Source organism: Haemaphysalis longicornis, unplaced genomic scaffold (genome assembly GCF_048455015.1).
Source record: "Haemaphysalis longicornis isolate Haplotype H1 unplaced genomic scaffold, Haemaphysalis longicornis Haplotype H1 scaffold_4, whole genome shotgun sequence".
Classification (NCBI taxonomy): domain Eukaryota; kingdom Metazoa; phylum Arthropoda; class Arachnida; order Ixodida; family Ixodidae; genus Haemaphysalis; species Haemaphysalis longicornis.
The window spans coordinates 54,696,442-54,711,105 of record NW_027526361.1 but is presented as its reverse complement, the minus strand read 5'-3'; the positions used below and the strand labels follow the sequence as shown (position 1 = coordinate 54,711,105).

Genomic DNA, 14,664 nt, shown 5'->3' with positions numbered 1-14,664 from the left:
ATCGGGTTACACGTGTTTTTATTTGCTCTTTACAGTAGAGCCAATTTTCACGACCGGGCAACTATAACAACAATAACAACGACGACGACGACGACTGTAGCTTTTCTCAAGGCACTTAAGTTTTGCCTGAATAAAACTTGAGTTAGGAATTGTTGGCACTGCCTTGTCCAGGCCGCCATCAAGGGCACGAAATGCAAACGATCCCTTTGGCGCGAGCCTCTTCGCTTGCCGAACGGAAAGCATTTTAAGGGGAAGAGCTTATCGCTTTCGATACTATTTGCGACCCAGTTGTGCTGTATCCTCTTTCCAGCAATAAACACGTTTTGCTGCTTCTACTAGCATGAAACGAGTTTGAAACTTAGTCCTACTTGGAGACGTACTACGTCGTACCCACGCACAGTATAGATTTTTGCAACAGCCAGCAATAATAATAAAAATACTTTTGTGATACAGAACAGTTCTGTATCATCAAGGCTTTCACTTTAAAAGGCAGGCAGTCAAAAAATCAGCGGCCCGTCTATACAATATGAAAGTCTATATAATACTATAATATAAAAAGTTACCATCCCTTAGTTCATATATATATATATATATATATATATATATATATATATATATAGAGAGAGAGAGAGATAGCAAATTTAATAGAAAAAACGCCGCAGCGTTGACTTGATGATAGAATAAACGCAGAAAAAAAATTATAAGAATGAAAAGATGTCGGATGATGCGCACAAAATTCTCGGTCACATATACAACAAGGTTCTCAAGCGCAGAAGCTTTCTATCATCAAAAGTGCGTTGAAAGTGCATGAAAACCTTCGCTAAAAAATGCGTCCAACCTTCGCTTAAAGTTCGTCCAATCAATCGTCAGACCTTCAAAGACCCAAATCCCAAATGAAGACCGAACCCATGCGACGGTTTTTTTGCACTAAGTAAACGCATCTACGAACAATCTAAATGTACACCGATGCCTGGTTTATGAGAGACAGGTATACTATAGTACTCCTTCGTCATGATCGATGCGTGTATTGTCTTATCTGCAGCCGTTCCTTTTTCGCAATTTTCAAGTAGCCGTTTCGACACAGTAAAATCCCGGTTTTCCGCATGCGCCGTGTTTAAAGATCTTACAGAGCTTTTCGGTCGACTAACCGGTCTGCGGGGAAATTGATTAGTTTTCTGACAGGAAACCATCGGTCCTTTTAAAAAACTTTCGCTTTGGTAATAGAGCATGTCTATATAATATCATAATATAGACGTACGGAAAGGGGCATGTCGGTTCCTGACGCGCGAAGAGCGGCACGTCGGGGTCAACAACATATATAGGTTACGATCGTATGAACGCGCCGATAGTAAAACCAGGCACGCAAACAAGTGAAGCAGTCCTTATGACGTCACGGAGTCTCGTTTGTGCGATTGGCTGTGCCGACCAAAGCCACCGCCGCCAGGACAATGCGATTATAGTGCATGGTGCCTCTAGTTCCGTTTGATTGTATCATTTTAGTGCTAATGTGCAGTTAGCATATGCTGATAACTATGCTTTTAGTGCTTGGCCATATTACGTCACTCCTGCTCATATATTACGTCACTATAGCACGAAATTTGGAAGTTTTCAAATATTTCTTGCGTTTTTTTGGCTAAAAATGTTCTTTCTTGGCAGAGATGGAGCTGAGTGAGTTACGAAGGACTAGTTATTTTAAACAGAACGAAGCTGCGCTTTGTCTTCGTGGCACCTTTAACTAGCTTCGTGCAGCTGACCAAGTGCAATAAGGTACGCCTACGATTTAAAATCTTTGCTAGAAAGTGAGCGTCTTCACCTGCGATGAAATGGTCAAGGCTGGGACGAAAAAAGTTTAAAGGGCCTACTTTCACGGATGGGTGTTTGCATAACGCAAAATACAAGTGTCGCAAAAAAAGTGGTTCGATTTGTTTCGAGGTCGATTGCGACAGCTGTACAGCCCGCCATTTAGCGTAGTGGTCTGCGGTATGAGCGCTGTTATCGTCGTTCACCAGCGCATTGTTCCTCACAGGAGCATGCCAATTTTCCAGGAGCAACTAGCATTTAACACGCAAGTTAATTTTAAAAAGCCATACACATATGCAGGCAAAGGGAATCACAGTGACCGAGCAGAAGCGTTGCCGAGCACCAACAGAAACCAGCGCAACCGTGTCGTCTGCTACGATCAACCACGAACACCAGCCGAACACGGAGACGGTCGCCGAAGCGGCCAAAGTGGCCGAAGGCCGAACTAAAAACGCACGTTTGTAGGGAACTTTAGAACTTTTTTCCATGGTATAGATTATTGCTTAGCGCTATGCTACATACGGCGTGCTTCGTAGTCTGGTCCAATTCAGCAAATCACTAAAACAACAGGTTGAAGCGACTTTTAACTGCCTTGCTGGCAGAAATCCGTAGCAATGCTGGCAACGTTTCAAAACAAAACCGTCACGGCCAGGGGGCGCTAGTAGTTTTACAGGGCCAACATGGCAGCCGCCTACTTAGCATCCAAACAACACTCTGATCGTGAAAGGTAACAGCTTTAAAGCACTGCACATTATGCTTTAAAATATTGCTTTACTTCCGCAAAACTTCTCTGCTTGTCTAATCAAGTAAATCTATCTTAACCTCTGTTTAGGTTTTTTTAATTCGCCGTCGCATATGCTGCCGCATGTGACCGGCACATACTACTCGTCTAATTTCAAGTAGACGACAAATATTTAATGCCGCTTTCTCGTAGGAAGGCATTTGTATTGCCTGTATATCTGTAACTGTCAATGAGTCTTTACGGCGTTTGTTGCCTTGCACACGGGTCGTGGGATTCCCTATCGTTTACTTCGAATCTGCGTCTTGCAAAATGGCTTCAAATTTGCATTTTGACGTGTCCCTGGCAGCACGATTTTCCAGCTACGTTTAGTCTTCGTTTAGACAGTTCTAATAAAGTGGGGAGGACCATAAAATGGAGCCCAAGAAAACCTTTAGAGGAAGCATTCTAATTTTCGCCTAGAAGTTTGTCCGGTACGCGCTCTGTGTTTCGCTCGACGCGACTGAGAATTTATCACAGACCGAATGACTCGATGATTTGCACACTGGACAAATGCACCGCTGCAGTAATCACTTCGGAAGCTGCTACAGAAAGCTCAACCTGCTGAAGTCGGGTGACTTGAAATGCATTCGCGTCCAGTGTGCTTTTTGTCGGTGTGTGAATTTGCACACGTGTGTTTACTTTTCTTTCTTTTTTTTTTAACAGGTGGATTTGTATATACCCGGCCTATATAAATAGCAAGAAGACTCTCGCTGAAGGTCGAAGGCTCCCAAAATCAAAAGTGAGTGATGTTAGCCAACACCGAGGTCGTGGTGAACGCAAATAGAAATAACCTTGGTGTTTCAGGAAATAGAAAACCGAAAATGTCGGGTGATAATGTATGGTTCGTAATTTTTATTTCATGTCCAAAAGGGGAGAGGGGTGGGGGGAGGGGCAGGTGGATGTACAAGTTGAAACAGAAAAAAGAAAGGTGCATTTTTCCCGACTCCTGAACTTGTTACGACAAGGCTGCTCAGACGGTGTTCATATTTTCTTAATGCAACGAATTCTTTACCAACGGATCTCATATTAAAGGCCTGGCTGGCTGGGTGGCTTTCTGGCCTATCACGAGTATGTCCATATACATCATTATAGCTACCCTAAGCATAGTACAGTGAAACCTCGATATATCAAACAGCGCGGTGCCCGCAAAATAGTTCGATATATAAAATCACGTAAAAAACGCGTCATAAGCTGGTACAAATCAATAAATGAACGAATTGTGGAGTAAATACTCACTTGGTGCTTAAAAGTATTTGTTCTTTTGGCTTAAAGTACTGCAGCAGGGTAGCCTGGCGTGTTATGCATGACTTTCTCAACGCAGTCCAAACGTTTCACAAGCGACAGGCTGGTGCCTTCTATAGCGCTGCAGTAGCGGTGCAGTAGGGCCAAAACCGCTGAAGCCTCGGTCAAAGTCGGGAGCGGGGAACTATCAGTGCTTGCGGGTACAACCTCAGCAGCGTCTTTGTTTGAGCGCTCAGTAGTAACCTCCGCTAGGATCTCCACATCCGTCAACTCCGCCGTTGTTCCGGTGCTGTCGTTACCGCCAACGAAGTAATCAGTGCACATGCTTCGTGGCTCAGCACCAACAAAGCGCTCCAGCTGGCCCGAGGTTTCTTCAAGCTCGCATTCTTCTTTTGCACCGTCCAATTCTGCTTTGGTGCAACCAATGCGCAGCAGTCGGGTACGCCCATCGCGCCACCGCTATCCTCGAGTGTACTGCGGGATAGCTCGTCGCCTGTCAACAGAGTGCGAGCGGTCTGGGCAGTCTGTGGTGGCGAAGTTCGATATACCCATTTCATGTCCGTCTCAGTTCGAAATAAAAAATTAAAAATGCATGTGATTTTCTGCGTGATATAGAAAGTGTTCGATGTAGGCAATAATTCGATATACCCGTGTTCGATATATCAAGGTTTGACTGTATGTGCAAGCACATGCACACCAGTTATTCATCCAAATAAGTCCCAGTAACATTTTTTCTGTGGTTGAGCGTAAACATTGATTTCTCCAGTATACTTTCTCGAAATGCCAAACCTGCTGCAGAATTAAATATACCGCTGACTACAAATACGTGGTGCCGTTCGTTTATAAAAGTTTGTGCTTGTTACTTGCGCCTGACAGTACAACATATTTTTGCTTTGTTTCAGTGCGTGGAAAACCCTACCTACCAGGAGATCCGGGATGTCCTAGATGCAACTGGCTTCAAAGTGGGAGTTGAGGTATGAGAATTTCCCGCTGGCGAGTCTCTTGCTGGTCTAACACGGCCAGTTCCTTCAGCTTCGACTGTCGATGCCACTGCTTCATGCACTGCTAAATGTGGCAGCATTGTGCATTTGGTCGCATTGCCAATGACACACTCGCATATCACTGAGAAGCTGTTTACAAGAACACCATATTTCTCATGGTGACTCTTGGAGCCACGAAAAGTGAGGTTAGGATAAAGTGGACAGCGCAAACAACACAACTGCATAGGCTGCAAGGTGGTGCTAGCCTCCTTCTGAGCAAGGTTCGTAATAGAAAAGAGTGTTTATGACCTATGCACATGAGATGGCTTTTTGCCGATGTTGGGCAGAGAGCACATTTGCGCTAAAATGAGCACTGAACTTAAACTTGCACGAAGCCTGCAGCAATTAGATTGGAGTTCACTCAGCAGATTACGCAACATGACCTGTGAGTGGTTCGTGTAACAGGTCCTCCTTATTTTTAGCAGCTTGCCAGCTTAATTTCTCACGGGCTTATTGTACTCAGGACTGCTACAGCACACGTCAACCTTGGCCACCTGTCCTGTCAGAAGCACTGGGTGTTCGGTGGTGATGACGTCGTTGAATTCTAGCCCAGTCATTGCCAGAGTGGTTGCTTCATGGTCTGGGGCAATAACTTGTGGCGGCACCACAATACAGGCAGCATGCCCTACTAGATTCTTTTAGGTTTAATCAAGGCAGTGACGCTTTCTAGTCCTGGTGGACTGCATTGCTTGCCTTTTAGCATCCAGCCCACATGCTGGTTGTTCATTTCTGGATGCTCTTCTTATGTCACAAGTCATGATGAAGCAAATGGGAACTCTGAAATTTGCTGCCTTTTATCAGAAATCCTTCAGTGATGGGAGCAGTGTTTACTAACAAAATTTAGTGAGATGGGAAAAGCTCTATCCTTTGAGCGATCCAGGGGTGTACATTATCTTCACTGTGCCCTTGAATAACAGTAGATGCACCAGGTTCTAAGCATGACTGATCACGAAAACACTTTAATTGCATCTTGATGTGGCATGGTGCATGTCGAGAATGTTTACATAAAAGACAGAGTAATAGAGAACTGCAGTAAAAAGCCACTAGGTCAGCATTAAAACTCGCTGAAATGTGGAAGCTGGATCGATAGGTCGACCGAATGGATGCCAAAGCTGTACCATGCTTGTGAAAGCACAGTAAGCTTTCACAGACCCCCTTGTCCAGCTCTCGTACCCAAACCCATGGCTGCTTTTTTTTTGTGCATTCAACCCAGAACAAGCTGTACCCCCGGGAACAAAACAAGGACAGCGTGTTGTTCCGAGGCCGCATACGAGTCCAGCTGAAGAACGATGACGACACTCCCACAAACCCAGAGTACCCAACGCGTGAGTGTGCTTTTTTTCTGTTATTTCTTAAACATGAAAGTGGCCAGGGCGTAAACCTCAAAGCCATAGCTTTTCAAAATGGTGTTAAGGTATGAATAGTGGCTGGTGAATTGCTAGAGCGTTCGCTGTGTAATGCATCGTAGCCGGTGGGAGTTTTAGGAACCACTTTGCTTTTGCAACATACTGGCTTTGTCTCCATTTGCCACACACTGCTAGGTATGTGCTATATGCTGCAGCCAATGGGAGCTTTAAGAGCTGTTTTGCTCAGTGGGCCACTTAATGCTTTGGCAAACGTTGGCCAACACACCTTTGAAGGTACCGCAATTACCCGATTCTAACGTGCCCCCGATTCTAACGCACACCCGACTTTCCTGCCAAAAAAAAACGAAAAAACTTGCACCTCCGATTGTAACGCGCACGGAACTTTGTGAGCAAGAAAAACGAATGCGAGAGGAACGGGGGATGTATTTCTCGAAGTAATCTCACTCATCTCACTCCTCGCCGCTTTCCGCTGACCACATCTCGTCCTTGGTGCCGTCAAGCGCGTTCGCGATGACACACTTCTGAACGAACGTTCAACCAGGGTCTATAGGATCGTGGCCCACGCCTCGCACGCCCATACCGCGAGCTTCTCCAGAGGCGCACGCTTCAGCCGACCACCCGTTTTGAACGCGTGAGAGCCGCTGCTGCCATTGCTGTTATCAAGCGCGCAAGTGGAACGATTTGACGATTTATGTGAACGCCGATAGAAAAGCCTAGGTGCCTATGCTTCCTGCGTCCAAAAAACCGTTGCTGAAAGCTTTGGCGCCATCTTGAGATGGCGGTGGCGATGGGTGGGACGAAATTTCCGCTGTTTCGGCAGTTTCGGTTTCGTATGCGATTCTAACGCGCATGCGATTTTTCGACCTATTTTTCCGGAAAAAAAGTGCGCGTTAGAATCGGGTAAGTACGGGTAAGTACGGTATGTGCTATACACAGGCAGCCAATGGGAAGTTTAGGAGCCATTTTGCTGTTGTAGATGCCACGTGGCAACACTGGCTCTTTTGCCCAATGGGCCTTTAAAAGGGACATTAAAAGGTGGAAACAAGGGTGGAAATGGTGCTGAGAATCCAAATACACCATTCTTGCGACTAGCAGCTTAATAAGGCAGAAAATGCCAGAAACGTAAAAACAGGCGGCGACGCCCTGTACGCTTTTGGGTACTAGGATTTGTGATGTCACAAACGTCGTAAATGGCAAGAGCTTATTGGAGAAGAATCTTTAAACGTTTTCCTCAAATAAACAGATCCTAGGTGGTTGAACACGTGAAGTAAATGTAAATCAAAATTTCTGTGAGCTGATCTAACTTAAAAAACAGACTACAGCTCTTATACCCGTGTGACAGGAGTGTTATGAAGGTCTTTGAATCGAATGTCATTTGACTCAAATGACACCTTTTAGCTGTTACACATTTTGCACGGGCATTTGGTTGAAATGGCATTTAAGTCAAAGGAGCATGACAACTGACCTTTGAGAATCTCAAAGGCCTTTGAAACACAAACGTTTGCACTTGCACGCAATTTCTGCATACCGTATTTACAAAAAATAATTATTTACGAGTAGAAGTTCGTTTTTAAGGCGCACGCTGTTAATCATTTTTCTTTTGTTTTTGTTTACTATCACTCGTCCTAGGATTACGTCCACTCAACACCAGCGGTGCAAGAAAAGAAAAGAAAAAAAAAACACCTATTTTGTGCATGCTGTATGTAGGTTATGATCAACTTTATTGCTCACAAAGGTGTTTCTTGGCCTGGCATTAAAATTTCTTTGTCAAGTCATGAGAACGAAACTGGGCAGCTGCGGCGACACCAAAACATGGCGGTTGAATGCGGAAACTTTCAGCTGCCTTTGAGAATTGTTGTGTAGATTGGCGGAACTCGTTCCAGTTCGAATGACATTTCAAATTTCGAAGGCACTTCAATTCAGATGTCTTTCCAAACGCTCGTGTAGCACGGGTATTTATACATTGCGAGACAGGCTGCTTCCCTCACGCTTCAGATTCGGCCATCATGCCTTCAGTTTCGTTTTGGAAAAGCATTATTGCGCAATTAGTGAAGTCAATAACCTACCGCGGTGAACGCCCGAGCTTCTTCCCGGCAGGGAGCGGCAAAAGGAACAGGATGCACTGGAGGTAGTTGACCGTGAAAGGTTAAGGACTTACTGCAGGGGGTTATCCAAACGATTCGAAGTTGTGCTTTTCCGTTCGCTGTGAGCCACTGTTGACAAATAATCCGTAAATTGTGCGCGCATAGCTCTACCGTAGTCATATTTTGGCCGAGCCTCGGCCACTACGGCTACTCGAGATGGATGCGGAAAGCGAGTGTGTATTTCACGACAGGTTGGCGTGTCGCGTGAGTGAAGAGAATATGAGATGGACGTGATCGCCAGATGAGGTGAGATGAAGGCTCCCGCTTGGGCAACGCCTAGCCTGGCAGCCAGTCGCGCTTGCACGATATTTGAAACGGCACTTGCCGCTTGTTCGCTCGCAGTCGGCGTGATGAGGTCTGGGCGTCCGGTGTAGGCAGGCACACTGTCCGCTCGAGCATTGAAAAGCATTTCTCGTACGGCGGGGAGAAATAACAACACTCCAAGCCAGCCCGCTCGGCCTTTGTTGGCGTCGGCCATGGCTTGCAGACGTATCAGCTACCTTGGCCAGCGTGAGAGCACCTAGACCACCCCTGTGCCTCGCTCCTAGTTTGTGATGCAATGGCTACGTCACGAAAAAACGAAAGGGAAGCGGGCGAGAGAAATGCCAGCTTTGTTTGCTTATTTCTCAGCAAATGAGCATCATTGATTGATTGTAGGTTTTAACGCGCCGACGCAACGCCGGCGATGAGTCGCGCCGTAGTGGAGTGCTCCGGATTAGTTTGACCACCTGGTGCGCCGAAATCTCGTACACACGGGCGTTTTCGCTCTTCGCCTCTACCAGAAAAGCCGCTGCGGCCGGGAATCGAACCCGCGACCTCGTGCTCAGCAGCGCAACGCCTTAGCCACTCAGCCACCGCAACGGGTTAAAATGAGCATCATTGCTCGTTGAACAAAAGCCGAGAGAGCTACCAAACGTATGATCTTCATTCAGCCTTTAGTGTCCCTTCAATAATTTCACATTCAAAGGTGTGAGAATACAGGAGCAGAAAAAACCACAAATGACTGGACATAGTGCTTTATCGGCCTGTTCGCAAGGGGGCAGCTAGCTATCTCTAGGTGTTGGATGTGTTTGCCCATCTTCATTTTCTGCTTGCGTTGAATCGTAGTCTTGCATTTGTGCTTCCTCAGAGCACTTTAAATGTGCCAGTGATATGCTCCACTTATGAAACTGCCTTGGCAGTGCAATATTATTAAAAAGAATGGCTCTGTATTGTAACAAAGTAATCGATAGTGCTAAGAGCAGGGAGTGTTAGTTAGCTTCTAGTTCACACTCACAATAACTGGAAACAGCCACACGCCACTTCAGGCATTTACCAGTGATTAAAGTGTGCGGCGCAACCTGTGCAGTCAAAGTACATTGTGTGGCTTGACCAAGAAACCTCACCGTGGTTTAAAAAATGATGGTTAAAAAAGTTGCGACATTACAAAAGGTGAAGGTGCTGCCACAATGAAGCCGAAGTGATGCTGTCGCTGCCCGTAAAGCTGTAGCTAAGAATTTGTGCATCCTTGGTCCGTTCGCAGGTAAAGCTGTTATGCACCACATCTGCGAGATGATCCCGAGGCTGAAGTCCCGGACGCAACGGCAGGGTGCCACTGAGCAGGCCGCACAGGGCGGTGCCAACGCTGCCAAGAAGGGCGGCAAGGGTGGCAAGGGCAAGGGAAAGCGCTGAGCAGCCGTGCTCACGTGCTGCGCTGGAGGGCTCCATTCCATCTCATCAAGACTTTGATGTGTGTCAGGGTGCTTGCAAAATGTCTTGTACAAATGTCCTGCTTTCTACTACCACCACCACCACCACCCTTTGTACTGTGCACATAAGGAGTGGCGAACGATTCGGCGAATTGAATTTGGTGCAATAAAGATGGAGGCGAGTGAATGTGTACTTGGTTAAGAATCAGCATAAAACTTTTAGTGATCTGAAGGCACTTTTCTAAGGTAGCAATTACATTATTTCAATTGACCAGCAAAATTAAACATGAAGGGTTTCTGATGACACTTGTATAAGCTAGCTATTGAATTATTTCAATTGGTCAACCATATTAGGGGTGTAAGGTTTCCAAACTACATTCGAGCCCAGACTTGTAACTCGCAATTAAAGCTAGCCTTTCTCAGCCGCCTATGTTTAGCTACCTCTTACGAAACTCAACACGAAATGGGAGCTGTCCTTATAAAAAAGGCTACCGATAGTCTCTTCAAGAGAAGTTCGGTTTTGTGGTGACAGAGACCCCAGGTGGCGCCACCTTCCCGACTAATGCTCCAAGTTTGCAAACCAGAGTCATGCTGATGAGATATATCGCACGTTTTTATTGCATTGCCTGCCTTGAGAATACAGTGTTTTACTGAACTTTCTGTCCTGTGGAGACTAGGGTATGAAGAAATATAAATATTTTGTGTACCTCTTAAAGGGACACAAGAGTCAAAGTACAAGTTTAATATACCACTATTACGCTGTGGTGTGGGTCTGACTAGGACGATCTTCCACATGCGGCTGCCCAGAGTGCATAGCTTTTCTTAAAATAAGGTAAAAACAGCACCAACGTGAAGACAGGTGCCTCTGCCACCGGTTATACTGCGCAACTTGCACCAGACATGGTTAAAAAAATTGGGCCCATCTCCCCGCGAGGGGGACTCGAGTAAATGCGTCGCGTAGGGGGTGGGTGTATTGCGTTAACGTTTAGTGTTTGGGGAGTTGGTGGTAGTGAATGCGTTGTATCAGCAGCTTCTTGACGTAGTTTGAATGAGTCAAGTATATAAGGCGCGTTCGTAGCCTCCCATTCTGTGTCGGCGTTGTGGCGCAGTGGGTAGAGCACCATGTACATTGCGTTCCGCCCGCAGGGTCGAGGGATCGAAACCAGGCGCCGGATAGTATTTTTTTTTATATAGTGTAGGGGGAGGGGTGCGGACTATGACTACGGACGTCAACGCGGGTGACATCGCGAGTTACTGAAATGCTCTGCATTTGAAAGTCTGGCGTGCATAATGTCTATCCAGGCTGCCGCTGTATGGCGCTATTCGTCTGTACTTGGTGCGGTGGTACTGCTTTTCGAGGAAGTGTACGAGCTACGCACCAGCAGTTAGTTTGACGCCAGCATTTTCGGGGCCTATTTTTCTTCAGTAACGCATCAAGACTGATCACAGGTTCCATAAAACAACATTTTGCTTAGTGGTCTGGAGCTACAAAGGACGTGGGAGTACAGGAAAACGAGATTGATTTGACCGTAACTGACCAAACCGCTGAGTAGATGGTAGCGTTGTATTCAATTCTATACCGCTGCCTCACTTGCTTCCGTGATGCAAACAGTGGCTGAAGTCACTGTTTGCGGCATGTTTAATCAGCGTTTGATTAGTGATTTCTCGGCAATTAAGGCATATTTTGGCACCGAGTCCACGCTAAAATGACTATCGGAAGGTCTGACTTTCATTTAAAACCAACTTGCTGGTTGCTTTCAGTGTCCCTTTAACTAGTGAAGTTCAGCAGTGCGTCCCCAGTAAAATGTGCGGTTCGTGCAATCTCCCCGACAACAATTACACAAGGTGTACTTTAGTATAACCTTCTGTGGGGATAGGTAATCAGTAGTTTCCATAGTATGGTGCCCCCCCCCCCAAAAAAGAAACAGACGCCAAGCACAAAGTAGACGACATGCGCTAACTTTAAACTGATTTTATTGCATTTGACGTGCACTTATATTTCCAGCAATTCTGTGGAACTTGAGGTTAAATATGTAAGGGTGTAACAAATACATGATAATGTGTTTGTACGAACAAAGTTAAAAGATGGTTACAGCTCTTACAGAAAGCCCATTCTGCTAGCGTATAGTGCAACTCACGTGTCCTTTACACATGCACTTCTCTTTTTTTTACAATATGCTTGAACTAAATCCATCACAACCTTCCTTCTTAAAAGGAAGGCTGTAGAAAGAAACACTCAAATCATTGTCAGTTGTGTTGTCGGCCTTGTCTACGAAATCCCGCTATTTTGCGGAAGGTCTTGCGTTGGCAAGATGGCCCGTTGTGTTGATAGAGCCAGGGAACATGAATTATCCATTAGAAATGGCCAGGGCACACATTCGATTACCCATTGCCATGCCTATGGCTGTGAACCACTGCTTAAAGAAATTAAGATACTGACAAGAAGCACGAACATGGCTTCGAGGGAATTAGTTGAGCCGTACATCAAAAAAGGGGGGCGCATGGGCGAGTCATACCTCAATCGCACTTTGCTTAAGCAAAATGGTCTTTCCTGAAGAAGTACTGTGTGTATTTGTTACACCTTTACAATTTCCCCTTCTCGCTTTCTACAGAATTCCCGGGAATATACACAAAGCTCTGGCTCTCTGGCATGGCAGATATACGGTAGACTCTGATGTTATCTTACAATGCAACCGCAACAAGCAAGTTTACTTCTGAAAGTTCCCACTGATGGGTTCAAGGTACAGGTGAATCTTAAACAAGTGAACCTCGCACCGCACTTTGCTAACCTTGATGAGGAGCATGAAGGAAACTCTCGCGTGTTAAGCATAGCCAAGCATTGTCAGTGGCATGAGTGAATGTCGGCAGACTGTGTACTATTGCACAATGTGCTTCCCAGTGTCACAGGACAACGAATCTTCCACAAGTCACCCTCTATGTTTGCTGGCCTTTCAAACTATTTTTTCCCCTGTAACCAAACATTTAAAACTTACCTTGGCACACTTCTATCGGTTTTTGTTTTGTTAGGTGAAGAGCCTGAATGACAAATACCGTACTTTCCGGTGTATAAGTAGCGTTTTTTTCTGAAATTTTCAGTGGTGCGTCTTATCCACCGGTGCGACTTTTGTATGGAATAAATTCGGTTCGCGGCGGCCGCGCGTGGCCAGTGCACGTTAAGAGACACAGCTCTATGGTCTAAATGAAGCCGAAGCCCACCGCTACGGTGTTTCTCATAGCCCATATGTTGCTTCGGGACGTTAAACCAAAGAATTTGCAGCTTTTTCTAGTCAAAAACAATGATAATGGCCTGCGACAACTGCGCGCCACTTTCTGCCATGCAGTGACTACAGTTCAGAATAAATTCACAGTAATTTCAAACTGGGTTGCAAAAATAAAATGCAGCTTATAAATTATTACAGAGAGTTACTCTGAAGGAGGTGAACGTGCTGCTAATTTTTAAAATGACAGCTTGCTGATAAGTTTTGATTTTCGGGCCGCTTCCGGTCGCGTCACTTCCGTCCGCCATGACACCTTTATTGCGCTGATTTACGACAGCACGCAAGAGACGCGCGACGTTTGGAGAGGTGGCCAAATGGGTCTCATACTCGTGGGACTCCATTTCTGCAAAAACAGTTGTAGCCGGGTTCATAAAGGCCGGAATGATCCATTCCGTGAGTGGTGACGATGTTGACGAAGAAGACATCAGTGAGTCGGAGGACGACAGCAATGTGCAGGCGGAACTCCCACTTGAAGTTGCTGAATTGTTTGTTAGCGAGTCGGAGGAAGAAGACTTCAATGGTTTTGCCTAAACGCCATCTGTAAGTACATGCTATCTGTGTGTATCAATAAACCATTTTTGAGTAGTTCTGTCTAGACTTTGGCCGGTATATGCAAGTGTCTAGCCCTCCTTAAGCGGGATTCACACGACGGAGATGCCCTCTCTTTTTGGCCCGCGGGACCCGCTCACGTGACCGGTTTTAGGCTCCGCCCCTCGGTGGGGAAAGCCTGCGGTGGCTCCGCGAAAGAAAATGCCTCCGCGTGTTTTTGCTCGACGGCGGTGGCCCACGGCGGGGAATGGAACCTGTTCCTCGGCGCTGTCGTCTGCTAGTCACTCCGCGTAGCTCCGTACGTGTGGATACGCCGCCAGGCCGGATAATCCGGTCATGTGCTGTTGACGTCACATATCCGCCCGCCTCCGTGAGAGGGTTTCTCCGTCGTGTGAATCCCGCTTTACCGGGCGATGCGTTCATAGGCGGCGGCCGCCGCAACCATGTACTTTCGCCGCTCTTTCTAACGATTTGGTTCACACTGAGTTTACCTAATTAACAAGTGCGTCTTGTACACCGGTGCGACTTATATACGTTTTTTTTCGGAAAAACTGTCATTTTGAGGGGGGTGCGACTTATACAAAGGTGTGACTTATAGACCGGAAAATACGGTATACCTTTTACCAGATGCTTGCTGTCGCGACATATGCTAGCAGTACACACTATTAAGCTATGGCAAGTTTTCAGGGACGAAGCCCCCAGGGGCTCGGACTGTCCGTGTCTCATGTCGTCATAGCATCATGTAGTCACGGTGGTAAAACACCGGGACACTCGT

General features: G+C 46.2%; 1 protein-coding gene across 1 annotated transcript; it reads left to right on the top strand.

The window, feature by feature from the left end:
* Positions 1-2,383: 2,383 nt before the first annotated feature.
* Srp19 (signal recognition particle 19) lies at positions 2,384-10,249 on the top strand. The gene is made up of 5 exons (XM_077706730.1): positions 2,384-2,527; positions 3,245-3,320; positions 4,726-4,797; positions 6,077-6,188; positions 9,897-10,249. The coding sequence occupies exons 1-5, from the start codon at positions 2,481-2,483 to the stop codon at positions 10,043-10,045; spliced, it is 456 nt and encodes a 151-aa protein (XP_077562856.1). The 5' UTR covers positions 2,384-2,480; the 3' UTR covers positions 10,046-10,249.
* The last annotated feature ends 4,415 nt before the right edge of the window (positions 10,250-14,664 follow it).

Excerpts from the sequence above, each read along its gene's own strand:
- Srp19 (XM_077706730.1), top strand. The coding sequence starts at position 2,481 with ATGGCAGCCGCCTACTTAGCATCCAAACAACACTCTGATCGTGAAAG. Across the intron at positions 2,528-3,244 it reads CAACACTCTGATCGTGAAAG|GTGGATTTGTATATACCCGG; the intron begins GTAACAGCTTTA and ends TTTTTTTAACAG. Across the intron at positions 6,189-9,896 it reads AAACCCAGAGTACCCAACGC|GTAAAGCTGTTATGCACCAC; the intron begins GTGAGTGTGCTT and ends GTCCGTTCGCAG.